At 52.8% G+C, this 17,171-nt stretch overlaps 1 protein-coding gene across 2 annotated transcripts in view; it reads right to left on the bottom strand.

Moving 5' to 3' along the window:
• Positions 1-17,171, bottom strand: part of LOC140482089 (lysyl oxidase homolog 3B-like) — a 152,613-nt gene that overhangs the window by 2,005 nt on the left and 133,437 nt on the right. For both annotated transcript variants that reach the window (XM_072579048.1, XM_072579038.1), the window contains exons 8-9: positions 2,781-2,917; positions 1,446-1,557 (exon numbers count right to left, since the gene is read on the bottom strand). In XM_072579048.1, the coding sequence (XP_072435149.1) occupies positions 1,446-1,557; positions 2,781-2,917 (249 nt within the window). The remainder of the gene's footprint in view (positions 1-1,445; positions 1,558-2,780; positions 2,918-17,171) is intronic.

The following is a 17,171-nucleotide window of genomic DNA, read 5'->3' on the forward strand; positions in this document are numbered from 1 at the left end:
ATGGGCCAATGGGCTGAGAAGTGGCAGTTGGAGTTTAATTCAGATAAATGTGAGGTGCTGCATTTTGGGAAAGCAAATCTTAGCAGGACTTATACACTTAATGGTAAGGTCCTAGGGAGTGTTTCTGAACAAAGAGACCTTGGAGTGCAGGTTCACAGCTCCTTGAAAGTGGAGTCGCAGGGAGACAGGATAGTGAAGAAGGCGTTTAGTATGCTTTCCTTTATTGGTCTGTGCACCGATTGTAAGAGTTGGAGGGTCATGACATGTACAAGACATTGGTTTGGCCACTTTTGGAATTACTTTTGGTCTCCCTGTTATAGAAAGAATGTTGTGAAACTAGAAAGTGTTCAGAAAAGGATGTTGCCAGGGTTGGAGGATCTGAGCTACAGGGAGAGGCTGAACAGGCTGGGGCTGTTTTCCCTGGAGCATCGGAGGCTTGAGGGTGACCTTATAGAGGTTTATAAAATCATGAGAGGCACGGATAGGGTAAATAGGCAAAGTCTTTTCCCTGGGGTCGGGGAGTCCAGAACTAGAGGGCATAGGTTTAGGGTGAGAGGGGAAAGATATAAAAGGGACCTAAGGGGCAACTTTTTCACACAGCGGGTGGTATGTGTATGGAATGAGCTGCCAGAGGATGTGGTAGAGGCTGGTACAATTGAGAGGCATCTGGATGGGTATATGAATAGGAAGGGTTTGGAGGGATATGGGCCGGGTGCTGGCAGGTGGGACTAGATTGGGTTGGGATATCTGGTCGGCGTGGACAGGTTGGACTGAAGGGTCTGTTTCCATGCTGTACATCTCTATGACTGTAAGTCACAGTGCTCTGGAATGTTCTGTCTGAGAGGTGGATGAAAGAAAATTCACTCTTGCCCCTGGCCCTACTTTCAGGCAGCACAGTGGCTCAGTATGTTAGCACTGCTGCCTCATGGCTTCAGGGACAAGGGTTCAATCCCAGCCTCGGGTGACTGTCTGTGTGGAGTTCCCATGTTGGGAATATCGGGATTAGGGAGAGGACAGGTCACTAACAACCTGCAACAACTTCTTTAACCTAAAGACATTGTACAGTTATACCCACAATGCCCTGAGGGAGGGAATTCCAGGATTTTGACCCAGTGACAGTGAAGGAACGGCGATATATTCCCAAGTCAGGATGGTGAGTGGTTTGGAGGGGAACGTGCAGGGGGTGGTGTTCCCATGGACCTGCTGTCCATATCCTTCGAGATGGAAGTGGTCATGGGTTTGGAAGGTGCTACTGGTGATGAACTGGAAGAGCTGTGAGAGTGATTGCTCCCTAGTCCCCGATGCTGTGTGGGCTATCAGAGGTCAGAGTGGTCCCACCATCCCACCGGGAATATCATGCTAATGAAGGAGTGCAGCACCAATCAGTTTGCAGCACACGTGGAACACGGCAACCAATTACAGCTAGTTTTTTAAAATGTGGTTACCGATGTGACAGTTGTGCATCCAAATTCGATGGCCATCGTATTTACAGTTACATTTCATGGCATTGTTGGTGAAATCACTCTCAGACACTTCATGGTTTGGGTTAATCACAACCTGCCAATCAAACAGAGGCATTAGTGTCCCATCGACAACATACTGTCTAACCCACTGGGGCAGAGAGGTACCCACTGGGGCAGAGAGGGTCCCACTGGGGCAGAGAGGTACCCACTGGGCCAGAGAGGGACCCACTTGGGCAGAGAGGGACCCACTGGGGCAGAGAGGTACCCACTGGGCCAGAGAGGGACCCACTGGGGCAGAGAGGGACCCACTGGGGCAGAGAGGGACCAACTGGGGCAGAGAGGGTCCCACTGGGCCAGAGAGGGTCCCACTGGGCCAGAGAGGAACCCACTGGGGCAGAGAGGGACTCACTGGGGCAGAGAGGGACCCACTGGGGCAGAGAGGGACTCACTGGGGCAGAGAGGGTCCCACTGGGCCAGAGAGGGTCCCACTGGGGCAGAGAGGGTCCCACTGGGGCAGAGAGGAACCCACTGGGGCAGAGAGGGACTCACTGGGCCAGAGAGGGTCCCACTGGGCCAGAGAGGGTCCCACTGGGCCAGAGAGGGACTCACTGGGGCAGAGAGGGACTCACTGGGCCAGAGAGGGACCCACTGGGCCAGAGAGGGTCCCACTGGGCCAGAGAGGGACTCACTGGGGCAGAGAGGGACTCACTGGGCCAGAGAGGGACCCACTGGGCCAGAGAGGGTCCCACTGGGCCAGAGAGGGTCCCACTGGGCCTGAGAGGGACTCACTGGGCCAGAGAGGGACCCACTGGGCCAGAGAGGGTCCCACTGGGCCAGAGAGGGTCCCACTGGGCCAGAGAGGGACTCACTGGGGCAGAGAGGGACTCACTGGGCCAGAGAGGGACCCACTGGGCCAGAGAGGGTCCCACTGGGCCAGAGAGGGTCCCACTGGGCCTGAGAGGGACTCACTGGGCCAGAGAGGGACCCACTGGGCCAGAGAGGGACTCACTGGGCCAGAGAGGGACCCACTGGGGCAGAGAGGGTCCCACTGGGCCAGAGAGGGACTCACTGGGCCAGAGAGGAACCCACTGGGCCAGAGAGGGTCCCACTGGGCCAGAGAGGGACTCACTGGGCCAGAGAGGGACTCACTGGGCCAGAGAGGAACCCACTGGGCCAGAGAGGGACTCACTGGCCCAGGATATGACCCACTGGCCCACAGTATGACCCACTGGCCCAGGGTGTGATCCAATGGCCCAAGGTTTGACCCACTAGCCCTGGGTGATGTCCCCAGTCTCTGACCTCTCCATTCGGTTTTACCTGCATGATGTAGTTTCCAGGTTTGACATCGGTGATATCGATCCATTGGCAGTCAATGTCATGACGATAGGAATCCCAGCAACCCACAGTAATCCCCTGTTCTCCAAAGTTAGCACACTCATATCGCTTCGCAACATCTGAGAAACACAAAAACAATGGTTAGACACACACACACACTCAGCTCAGACACACACCCACACACACACGCACACACTCAGCTCAGACACACACCCACACATGCACACACTCAGCTCGGACACACACATACACACTCACGCACACGCTCAGCTCAGACACACACTCAGCTCAGACACACACACACACTCAGCTCAGACACACACCCACACACACACGCACACACTCAGCTCAGACACACACTCACACACACACGCACACACACACTCAGCTCAGACACACACCCACACACACACGCACACACTCAGCTCAGACACACACTCACACACGCACACACTCAGCTCAGACACACACCCACACACACACACTCAGCTCAGACACACACCCACACACGCACACACTCACCTCGGACACACACCCACACACACACGCACACACTCAGCTCAGACACACACCCACACACACACACTCAGCTCAGACACACACCCACACACGCACACACTCAGCTCGGACACACACCCACACACACACGCACACACTCAGCTCAGACACACACCCACACACGCACACACTCAGCTCGGACACACCCATACACACTCACGCACACGCTCAGCTCAGACACACACTCAGCTCAGACACACACACACACTCAGCTCGGACACACACCCACACACACACGCACACACTCAGCTCAGACACACACCCACACGCGCACACTCAGCTCAGACACACACCCACACACGCACACACTCAGCTCAGACACAAGCCCACACACACTCAGCTCAGACACACACCCACACACGCACAGACTCAGCTCAGACACAAAACAACACACACTCAGCTCAGACACACACACGCACACACTCAGCTCAGACACACACACACACTCAGCTCAGACACACACCCACGCACACACTCAGCTCAGACACACACCCACACACACACTCAGCTCAGACACACACCCACACACGCACACACTCAGCTCAGACACACACCCACGCACATCCAGCTCAGACACACACTCACACACACACACTCAGCTCAGACACACACCCACGCACATCCAGCTCAGACACACACACACACACACTCAGCTCAGACACACACCCACACACGCACACACTCAGCTCAGACACACACCCACGCACATCCAGCTCAGACACACACACACACACACACTCAGCTCAGACACACACCCACACACACCCAGCTCAGACACACACCCACATACACACTCAGCTCAGACACACACTCAGCTCAGACACACACCCACACACTCAGCTCAGACACACACCCACACACACACGCACACACTCAGCTCAGACACACACTCAGCTCAGACACACACTCACACACACCCAGCTCAGACACACACCCACACACACCCAGCTCAGACACACACCCACACACACACTCAGCTCAGACACACACCCACACACACCCAGCTCAGACACACACCCAGACACACACTCAGCTCAGACACACACCCACGCACACCCAGCTCAGACACACACCCACACACATCCAGCTCAGACACACACCCAGACACACACCCACACACACACTCAGCTCAGACACACACCCACACACGCACACACTCAGCTCAGACACACACCCACGCACATCCAGCTCAGACACACACCCACACACACACTCAGCTCAGACACACACCCACACACGCACACACTCAGCTCAGACACACACCCACACACACACTTAGCTCAGACACACACCCACACACGCAATCAGCTCAGACACACACCCACACACGCACACACTCAGCTCAGACACACACCCACGCACACCCAGCTCAGACACACACCCACACACACACTCAGCTCAGACACACACCCACACACACACTCAGCTCAGACACACACCCACACACGCACGCACACACTCAGCTCAGACACACACCCACGCACACCCAGCTCAGACACACACCCACACACACACTCAGCTCAGACACACACCCACACACACCCAGCTCAGACACACACCCAGACACACACCCAGACACACACTCAGCTCAGACACACACCCACACACGCACACACTCAGCTCAGATACACACCCACGCACACCCAGCTCAGACACACACCCACACACACACTCAGCTCAGACACACACCCACACACGCACACACTCAGCTCAGATACACACCCACGCACATCCAGCTCAGACACACACCCACACACACACTCAGCTCAGACACACACCCACACACACCCAGCTCAGACACCCACCCAGACACACACTCACACACGCACACACTCAGCTCAGATACACACCCACGCACATCCAGCTCAGACACACACCCACACACACACTCAGCTCAGACACACACCCACGCACATCCAGCTCAGACACACACCCACACACACACCCAGCTCAGACACACACCCACACACACACTCAGCTCAGACACACACCCACACACACACGCACACACTCAGCTCAGACACACACCCACACACGCACACACTCAGCTCGGACACACACATACACACTCACGCACACGCTCAGCTCAGACACATACTCACACACACACACACACTCAGCTCAGACACACACACACACTCAGCTCAGACACACACCCACATACACACGCACACACTCAGCTCAGACACATACCCACACGCACACACTTAGCTCAGACACACACCCACACACACTCACACTCAGCTCAGACACACACCCACACACACACTCAGCTCAGACACACACCCACACACGCACACACTCAGCTCAGACACAAACCCACACACACTCAGCTCAGACACACACACGCACACACTCAGCTCAGACACACACACACACACACACTCAGCTCAGACACACACCCACACACGCACACACTCAGCTCAGACACACACCCACGCACATCCAGCTCAGACACACTCACACACACACACTCAGCTCAGACACACACCCGCACACACTCAGCTCAGACACACACACGCACACACTCAGCTCAGACACACACACACACTCAGCTCAGACACACTCACACACGCACCCACACACACCCAGCTCAGACACACACCCACATACACACTCAGCTCAGACACACACCCACACACGCACACACTCAGCTCAGACACACACACACGCACACACTCAGCTCAGACACACACTCAGCTCAGACACACACCCAGCTCAGACACACACCCACACACACACTCAGCTCAGACACACACCCAGACACACACTCAGCTCAGACACACACCCACGCACACCCAGCTCAGACACACACCCACACACACCCAGCTCAGACACACACCCAGACACACACTCAGCTCAGACACACACCCACACACGCACACACTCAGCTCAGACACACACCCACACACACACGCACACACTCAGCTCAGACACACACTCAGCTCAGACACACACCCACACACACCCAGCTCAGACACACACCCACACACACACTCAGCTCAGACACACACCCACACACACCCAGCTCAGACACACACCCAGACACACACTCAGCTCAGACACACACCCACGCACATCCAGCTCAGACACCCACACACGCACACACTCAGCTCAGACAAACACCCACACACGCACACACTCAGCTCAGACAAACACCTACGCAAACCCAGCTCAGACACACACCCACACACACACTCAGCTCAGACACACACCCACACATACACTCAGCTCAGACACACACCAAGCTCAGACACCCACACACGCACACACTCAGCTCAGACAAACACCCACGCACACCCAGCTCAGGCACACACCCACGCACACCCAGCTCAGACACACACCCACACACACACTCAGCTCAGACACACACCCACACACACACACACACTCAGCTCAGACACACACTCACACACGCACACACTCAGCTCAGACAAACACCCACGCACACCCAGCTCAGACACACACCCACACACACACTCAGCTCAGACACACACCCACACACACACTCAGCTCAGACACACACCCAGCTCAGACACACACCCACACACGCACACAATCAGCTCAGACACACACCCACGCACACCCAGCTCAGACACACACCCACACACACACTCAGCTCAGACACACACCCAGCTCACCCACACACGCACACACTCAGCTCAGACACACACCCACACATGTACACACTCAGCTCAGATACACACCCACACACACACTCAGCTCAGACACACACCCACACACACACTCAGCTCAGACACACACCCACACACCCACTCAGCTCAGACACCCACCCACACGCACACACCCAGCTCAGTCACACACACACCCAGCTCAGACACACACACCCAGCTCAGTCACACACACACCCAGCTCAGACACACATACCCAGCTCAGACACACACACCCAGCTCAGACACACACACCCAGCTCAGTCACACACACACCCAGCTCAGTCACACACACACCCAGCTCAGACACACACACACCCAGCTCAGACACACACACCCAGCTCAGACACACACACACTCAGCTCAGACACACACACACTCAGCTCAGACACACACCCAGCTCAGACACACGCACACACTCAGCTCAGACACACACACCCAGCTCAGACACACACACCCAGCTCAGACACACACACACTCAGCTCAGACACACACACCCAGCTCAGACACACACACACCCAGCTCAGACACACACACACTCAGCTCAGACACACACACACCCAGCTCAGACACACACACACCCAGCTCAGACACACACACACCCAGCTCAGTCACACACACACCCAGCTCAGACACGCACACACTCAGCTCAGACACACACACCCAGCTCAGACACACACACACCCAGCTCAGACACACACACACTCAGCTCAGACACACACACACCCAGCTCAGACACACACACACACTCAGCTCAGACACACACACCCAGCTCAGACACACACACCCAGCTCAGACACACACACACCCAGCTCAGACACACACACACTCAGCTCAGACACACACACCCAGCTCAGTCACACACACCCAGCTCAGTCACACACACACCCAGCTCAGTTAAACACACACCCAGCTCAGACACACACACACCCAGCTCAGACACACACACACTCAGCTCAGACACACACACTCAGCTCAGACACACACACACCCAGCTCAGACACACACACCCAGCTCAGACACACACACCCAGCTCAGACACACACACACCCAGCTCAGACACACGCACACACTCAGCTCAGACACACACCCAGCTCAGACACACGCACACACTCAGCTCAGACACACACACCCAGCTCAGACACACACACCCAGCTCAGACACACACACACTCAGCTCAGACACACACACACCCAGCTCAGACACACACACACCCAGCTCAGACACACACACACCCAGCTCAGACACACGCACACACTCAGCTCAGACACACACACCCAGCTGAGTCACACACACACCCAGCTCAGACACACACACACCCAGCTCAGACACACACACACCCAGCTCAGACACACACACACCCAGCTCAGACACACACACACACCCAGCTCAGTCACACACACACCCAGCTCAGACACACACACCCAGCTCAGACACACACACACCCAGCTCAGACACACACACACCCAGCTCAGTCACACACACACCCAGCTCAGACACACACACACCCAGCTCAGTCACACACACACCCAGCTCAGACACACACACCCAGCTCAGACACACACACACCCAGCTCAGACACACACACACCCAGCTCAGTCACACACACACCCAGCTCAGACACACACACACCCAGCTCAGTCACACACACACCCAGCTCAGTCACACACACACCCAGCTCAGACACACACACACCCAGCTCAGACACACACACGCCCAGCTCAGACACACACACGCCCAGCTCAGACACACACACACCCAGCTCAGACACACACACGCCCAGCTCAGGCACACACACACCCAGCTCAGACACACACACACCCAGCTCAGACACACACACACCCAGCTCAGTCACACACACACCCAGCTCAGACACACACACACCCAGCTCAGTCACACACACACCCAGCTCAGACACACACACCCAGCTCAGACACACACACACCCAGCTCAGACACACACACACCCAGCTCAGTCACACACACACCCAGCTCAGACACACACACACCCAGCTCAGTCACACACACACCCAGCTCAGTCACACACACACCCAGCTCAGACACACACACACTCAGCTCAGACACACACACACTCAGCTCAGACACACACCCAGCTCAGACACACACACACCCAGCTCAGACACACACACACCCAGCTCAGACACACACACGCCCAGCTCAGACACACACACACCCAGCTCAGACACACACACGCCCAGCTCAGGCACACACACACCCAGCTCAGGCACACACACACACCCACACACACACACACACACACACACACACACACACACACACACACACACACACACACACAGCAGTGAACCCTCATTCCTAGCCTGACACTTGGACTTTATGAAAGACTTTTCCACCTGACTGTGAACAGACTCTTGTTTTTGGACAAGACACCATTGTGACTCTGATCTGATCAGTGCACAGGTCTCAGCTTGTTCCTGACATGACGAGGGTTTCTATGATGGACAAGTGAGTAGAACTGACCAAAAACACTTGCTGTGCCAGCTCAATGAACAGATGAACTGACAAACTCATAGCAGGTGGAGAGTTGGGTAAAGAGAGGCATTTACAGGATGGCAGTCTGTACCTAGTGGAGTGTCACAGGGATCAGTGCTGGGACCACAATGATTAACAATATGTATGAATGACATGGATAAGGAAAGTGAATGTATTGTAACCAGGTTTATGGATGATTCTAGAATAGATGGGAAGGCAAGTGGTGAGAATGTGGCCGAGTCTGCGCAGAGATATAGACAGGTTCAGTGAGTGGGCAACATCTTGTCAGATGGAATATAATGTGGGAAAATGGGAGGTTAGGCACTTTGGCAGGAGGAATAGAGGAGCTGAATATTATTGAAATGGAAAAAGACTGCAGAATGCTCCAGCACAGATTGATTCGAGAATCCTTATCTTTAATCACAAGAAGCACCCACGTTCAGTAGGTGATAGAGAAGGCGAAGGGAATGTGGGCCTTTATCTCAAAGGGAATGGAGTAGAAAGGTAAGGAGGGTTTGCTGAAATTATAGATTGCACCAGAGAGCTCACAGCTGCAATACTGTGAACAGGTCTGGGCCCCTTATCAAAGGGAGGATATACCGGTATTAAAGGAAGTCCAGAGAGGGGTCACTCGGCTGGTACTGGGGTAGGGAGGGACTGTCTAATGAGGAGAGGTTGAGTAGGTTGGGTCTGTACTCACTGGAGTGTAGAAGGATGAGAGGGGGCCTTACTGAAACACAGAAGATCTTTCGAGGATTGACAAAGATGTGGAAAGATTGTTTTCTCTTGTGGGACAATCAAGGACCCGGGTTGGGGGGGGGGGGGAGGGGATGTGGAATCTGAAACTAAGGGGTTGCACATTTAAGACAAGAGATGAGGAGAGGAATGAATCTGTGGGATTCCTTACCACAGAGGGGCTGTCGAGGCTGGGTCATTCAGTATAGTCAAGGCTGAGGCAGACAGATTTACAATCACTGAGAGAGTGAGGATTATGGGGAAAATGTGGGAAGGTAGAGTTATCAGATTGGCCATGACCTTATTGAATGGTGCGAGTGGATTCGATGAGCTGAATGCTCTCACATCTCATGGTGTTATGGACCCACCAAAACCTGCCTCCAATGTTATAGTGTGGTCCCAGATCTGAATGGCTGCAGAGTGATTCCACATTGACCCTCCTAGGCCTAGGGTAATCAGCCAGAGATTGAATATTCTGGTTACCTCCAGCATTCACTCTGCTCTCACTCCGTGCTAATCCCACCGTCCAGAGAGATGGGGCAAACATGGTTTTCACAGGCTGAGGGGTGACCTGATAGACTTGTACAAAATGGTGAGAGGGATTGACAGAACAGATAGTCCGTCTCTGCCCTCGGGTAGAAGTGACAATGACTACAGGGTCAGACTTTGAAGGTAAAAGGAGAACAGTTGAAAAGAGATGTCAGAGGCAGGTACTTTTACACAGAGGGGAAAGACAGCAACAGCATTTAAACAGACATCATGACTGAGAGGTGAACAGGCAGGGAACACAGGGACACAACACATTCCTCATCTTGAAAGGCATCATGTGACAGTGCCGTGTTGGTGACCTGTACAATGCTTTGGTCTGCATCACACTGTCGATCAGTATTACTTCTGCCACTGGCCAGGGTCAGAGACCCCATTTAACGGGGAGAATCCCACCATTTCCCAGTACACACCCATGCGTCTTCAAATTAAACACCTTGCATCTCACAGTGTTACATCCCCATCCCAGTGTTATATCCCCACCACACATTGTTATATCCCCATCCCACAGTGTTATATCCCCATCCCACAGTGTTATATCCCAACCCACAGTGTTATATCCCGATCCCACAGTGTTATATCCCCATCCCACAGTGTTATACCCCCATCCCACAGTGTTATACCAACATCCCGCAGTGTTATATCCCCACCCTGCAGTGTCATGTCCCCACCCCACAGTGTCATGTCCCCATCTCACAGTGTTTTATCCGCATCCCAGTGTTATGTCCCCATCTCACAATATTACATCCCCATCTCTCAGTGTTATATCCCCATCCCACAGTCTTATATCCCCATCCCACAGTGCTATATCCCCATCTCAGTGTTATATCTCCATCAAACAATGTTATATCCCCATCCCACAGTGTTATATCCCCATCTCACAATGTTATATCCCCATCTCACAGTGTTATATCCCCATCCCACTGTGTTAAATCCCCATCTCAGTGTTAGATCCCCAACCCTGTGTTATATCTCCATCCCAGTGAGGTAAAAACAATGACTGCAGAAGCTGGAAAGGAAATTCTGGATTCTTCCAGTGGTGCTGGAAGAGCACAGCAGTTCAGGCAGCATCCAACGAGCAGCAAAATCGACGTTTCGGGCAAAAGCCCTTCATCGGGAATAAAGGCAGTGAGCCTGAAGCGTGGAGAGATAAGCTAGAGGAGGGTGGGGGTGGGGAGAGAGTAGCACAGAGTACAATGGGTGAGGGGGAGGGGATGAAGGTGATAGGTCAGGGAGGAGAGGGTGGAGTGGATAGGTGGAAAAGGAGATAGGCAGGTCGGACAAGTCCGGACAAGTCAAGGAGACAGTAACTGAGCTGGAAGTTTGAAACTAGGCTGAGGTGGGGGAAGGGGAAATGAGGAAGCTGTTGAAGTCCACATTGATGCCCTGGGGTTGAAGTGTTCCGAGGCGGAAGATGAGGCGTTCTTCCTCCAGGCGTCGGGTGGTGAGGGAGCGGCGGTGAAGGAGGCCCAGGACCTCCATGTCCTCGGCAGAGTGGGAGGGGGAGTTGAAATGTTGGGCCACGGGGCGGTGTGGTTGATTGGTGCGGGTGTCCCAGAGATGTTCCCTAAAGCGCTCTGCTAGGAGGCGCCCAGTCTCCCCAATGTAGAGGAGACCGCATCGGGAGCAATGGATACAATAAATGATATTGGTGGATGTGCAGGTGAAACTTTGATGGATGTGGAAGGCTCCTTTAGGGCCTTGGATAGAGGTGAGGGAGGAGGTGTGGGCACAGGTTTTACAGTTCCTGCGGTGGCAGGGGACGACCGACTTGACACTGACATTTTTTACAAACCCACCGACTCCCACAGCTACCTGGATTACACCTCTTCCCATCCTACCTCTTGCAAAAATGCCATCCCATATTCCCAATTTCTCCGCCTTCCCCGTATCTGCTCCCAGGAGGACCAGTTCCACAATAGAACACACCAGATGGCCTCCTTCTTTAGAGACCGCAATTTCCCTTCCCACGTGGTTAAAGATGCCCTCCAACGCATCTCGTCCACATCCCGCACCTCCGCCCTCAGACCCCACCCCTCCAACCGTAACAAGGACAGAATGCCCCTGGTGCTCACCTTCCACCCTACAAACCTTCACATAAACCAAATCATCCGCCGACATTTCCGCCACCTCCAAAAAGACCCCACCACCAGGGATATATTTCCCTCCCCACCCCTTTCCGCCTTCCGCAAAGACCGTTCCCTCCGTGACTACCTGGTCAGGTCCACACCCCCCTACAACCCACCCTCCCATTCTGGCACCTTCCCCTGCCACCGCAGGAACTGTAAAACCTGCGCCCACACCTCCTCCCTCACCTCTATCCAAGGCCCTAAAGGAGCCTTCCACATCCATCAAAGGTTTACTTGCACATCCACTAATATCATTTATTGTATCCGTTGCTCCCGATGCTGTCTCCTCTACATTGGGGAGACTGGGCGCCTCCTAGCAGAGCGCTTTAGGGAACATCTCTGGGACACCCGCACCAATCAACCACACCGCCCCGTGGCCCAACATTTCAACTCCCCCTCCCACTCTGCCGAGGACATGGAGGTCCTGGGCCTCCTTCACCGCCGCTCCCTCACCACCAGACGCCTGGAGGAAGAACGCCGCATCTTCCACCTCGGAACACTTCAACCCCAGGGCATCAATGTGGACTTCACCAGTTTCCTCATTTCCCCTTCCCCCACCTCACCCTAGTTCTAAACTTCCAGCTCAGTAACTGTCCCCATGACTTGTCCGGACTTGTCCTACCTGCCTATCTTCTTTTCCACCTATCCACTCCACTCTCTCCTCCTTGACCTATCACCTTCATCTCCTCCCCCACTCACCCATTGTATTCTATGCTACTTTCTCCCCACCCCCACCCTCCTCTAGCTTATCTCTCCACGCTTCAGGTTCACTGCCTTTATTCCTGATGAAGGGCTTTTGCCCGAAACGTTGATTTCGCTGCTCGTTGGATGCTGCCTGAACTGCTGTGCTCTTCCAGCACCACTAATCCAGTATCCCCATCCCAGTGTCATATCCCCATCCTACAGTGTTATGTCCCCGTCCCACAGTGCTATATCCCCATCCCAGTGTTATATCCCCATCCCACAGTGTTATATCCCCGTCTCACAGTGTTATATCCCCATCCCAGTGTCATATCCCCATCCTACAGTGTTATATCCCCATCCCACAGTGCTATATCCCCATCCCAGTGTTATATCCCCATCCCACAGTGTTATATCCCCGTCTCACAGTGTTATATCCCCATCCTACAGTGTTATATCCCCATCCTACAGTGTTATGTCCCCGTCCCACAGTGCTATATCCCCATCCCAGTGTTATATCCCTATCGCACAGTCTTATATCCGTATCCCACAGTGTTACATCCCCATCCCACAGTGTTACATCCCCATCCCACAGTGGTACATCCCCATCCCACAGTGGTACATCCCCATCCCACAGTGGTACATCCCCATCCCACAGTGGTATAGTCCCATCCCACAGTGGTATAGTCCCATCCCACAGTGGTATAGTCCCATCCCACAGTGTTATATCACCATCCCACAGTGTTATATCCCCATCCAACACAGTGTTATAACCCCATCCAACACAGTGTTATAAGCCCATCCCACAGTGCTATATCCTCATCTCACAGTGTTATATCTCCATCTCAGTGTTATATCCCCATCTCACAGTGTTATATCCCCATATCACAGTGTTATATCCCCATATCACAGTGTTATATCCCCATATCACAGTGTTATATTCCCATATCACAGTGTTATATCACCACCTCACAGTGGTATATCCCCATCCCACAGTGTTATATCCCCATCCCACAGTGCTATAGTCCCATCCCACAGTGTTATATCCCCATCATACAGTGTTATATCCCCATCCCACAGTGTTATATCCCCATCCCACAGTGCTATAATCCCATCCCACAGTGTTATATCCCCATCCCACAGTGTTATATCCCCATCCCACAGTGTTATATCCCCATCCCACAGTGCTATAGTCCCATCCCACAGTGCTATAGTCCCATCCCACAGTGTTATATCCCCATCACACAGTGTTACATCCCCATCCCACAGTGTTATATCCCCATCCCACAGTGCTATAGTCCCATCCCACAGTCTTATATCCCCATCCCACAGTGTTATATCCCCATCCAACACAGTGTTTTATCCCCATCCAATACAGTGTTATATCTCCATCCCACAGTGTTACATCCCCATCCCACAGTGTTAAATCCCCATATCAGTGTTATATCCCCATCCCACAGTGTTATATCCCCATCCCAGGGTACTGAAGGCGGCGGCTTGGGAAATCGTGGATGCGCTGGTGATTATTTTCCAGAGTTCAATAGAATCGGGGTCGGTTCCTGAGGATTGGAGGGCGGCTAATGTTGTGCCACTTTTTAAGAAGGGTGGGCGGGAGAAAGCAGGAAATTATAGACCAGTTAGTCTGACCTCAGTGGTGGGAAAGATGCTGGAGTCTATTATAAAGGATGAAATTACGGCACATCTGGATAATAGTAACAGGATAGGTCAGAGTCAGCATGGATTTATGAAGGGGAAATCATGCTTGACTAATCTTCTTGAATTTTTTGAGGATGTAACTCGGAAGATGGACGAGGGAGATCCAGTGGATGTAGTGTACCTGGACTTTCAGAAAGCTTTTGATAAAGTCCCACACAAGAGGTTAGTGAGTAAAATTAGGGCGCACGGGATTGGGGGCAAAGTACTAGATTGGATAGAGAATTGGTTGGCTAATAGGAAACAAAGGGTAGTGATTAACGGCTCCATTTCAGAATGGCAGGCAGTGACCAGTGGGGTATCGCAGGGATCCGTGCTGGGACCGCAGCTTTTTACAATATATGTAAATGATATAGAAGATGGTATCAGCAATAACATTAGCAAATTTGCTGATGACACAAAGCTAGGTGGTAGGGTGAAATGTGATGAGGATGTTAGGGGATTACAGGGTGACCTGGACAAGTTAGGTGAGTGGGCAGATGCATGGCAGATGCAGTTTAATGTGGATAAATGTCTGGTTATCCACTTTGGTGGCAAGAACAGGAAGGCAGATTACTACCTCAATGGTATCAATTTAGGTAAAGGGGCTGTTCAGAGAGATCTGGGTGTTCTTGTCCACCAGTCAATGAAGGCAAGCATGCAGGTACAGCAGGTCGTGAAGAAGGCTAATAGCATGCTGGCCTTCATAACAAGAGGGATTGAGTATAGAAGCAAAGAGGTGCTTCTGCAGCTGTACAGGGCCATGATGAGACCACACCTGGAGTACTGTGTACAGTTCTGGTCTCCAAATTAGAGGAAAGACATTCTGGCTATTGAGGGAGTGCAGCGTAGGTTCACGAGGTCAATTCCTGGAATGGCAGGATTGCCTTACACGGAAAGACTGAAGCGACTGGGCTTGTATACCCTTGAGTTTAGAAGACTGAGAGGGGATCTGATTGAAACGTATAGGATTATGAAAGGACTGGACACTCTGGCAGGAGGGAACATATTTCCGTTGATGGGGGAGTGCCGAACCAGAGGACACAACTTAAAAATTCGGGGTAGACCATTTAGGACAGAGATGAGGAGAAACTACTTCACCCAGAGAGTGGTGGCTGTGTGGAATGCTCTGCCCCAGAGGGCAGTGGAGGCCCAGTCTCTGGATTCTTTTAAGAAAGAATTGGATAGAGCTCTTAAAGATAGTGTAGTCAAGGGATATGGAGATAAGGCTGGAACAGGATACTGATTAGGAATGATCAGCCATGATCATATTGAATGGCGGTGCAGGCTCGAAGGGCAGAATGGCCTACTCCTGCATCTATTGTCTATTGTCTATTGTCTATTGCCTAGTGCTACAGTCCCATCCCACAGTGTCATATACCCTTCCTACAGAGTTATATCCGTATCCCACAGTGTTATATCCCCATCCTACAGTGTTATATCCCCATCCCACAGTGTTATATCCCCATCCCAGTGTTATATCCATATCCCACAGTGGTATATCCCCATCCAACACAGTGTTATATCTCCATCCCACAGTGTTATATCCCCATCCCACAGTGTTACATCCCCATCCCACAGTGTTACATTCCCATCCCACAGTGTTATATTCCCATATCACAGTGTTATATCCCCATATCACAGTGTTATATCCCCATCCCAGTGTTATATCCCCGTCCCACAGTGTTATATCCCCATCTCACAGTGTTATATCCCCATCCCAGTGTTATATCCCCATCCCACAGTGTTATATCCCCATCTCACAGTGTTATATCCCCATATTACAGTGTTATATCCCCATCCCACAGTGTTACATCCCCATCCCACAGTGTTATATCCGCATCCCAC

This window comes from Chiloscyllium punctatum, chromosome 1 (genome assembly GCF_047496795.1).
Source record: "Chiloscyllium punctatum isolate Juve2018m chromosome 1, sChiPun1.3, whole genome shotgun sequence".
Lineage (NCBI taxonomy): Eukaryota > Metazoa > Chordata > Chondrichthyes > Orectolobiformes > Hemiscylliidae > Chiloscyllium > Chiloscyllium punctatum.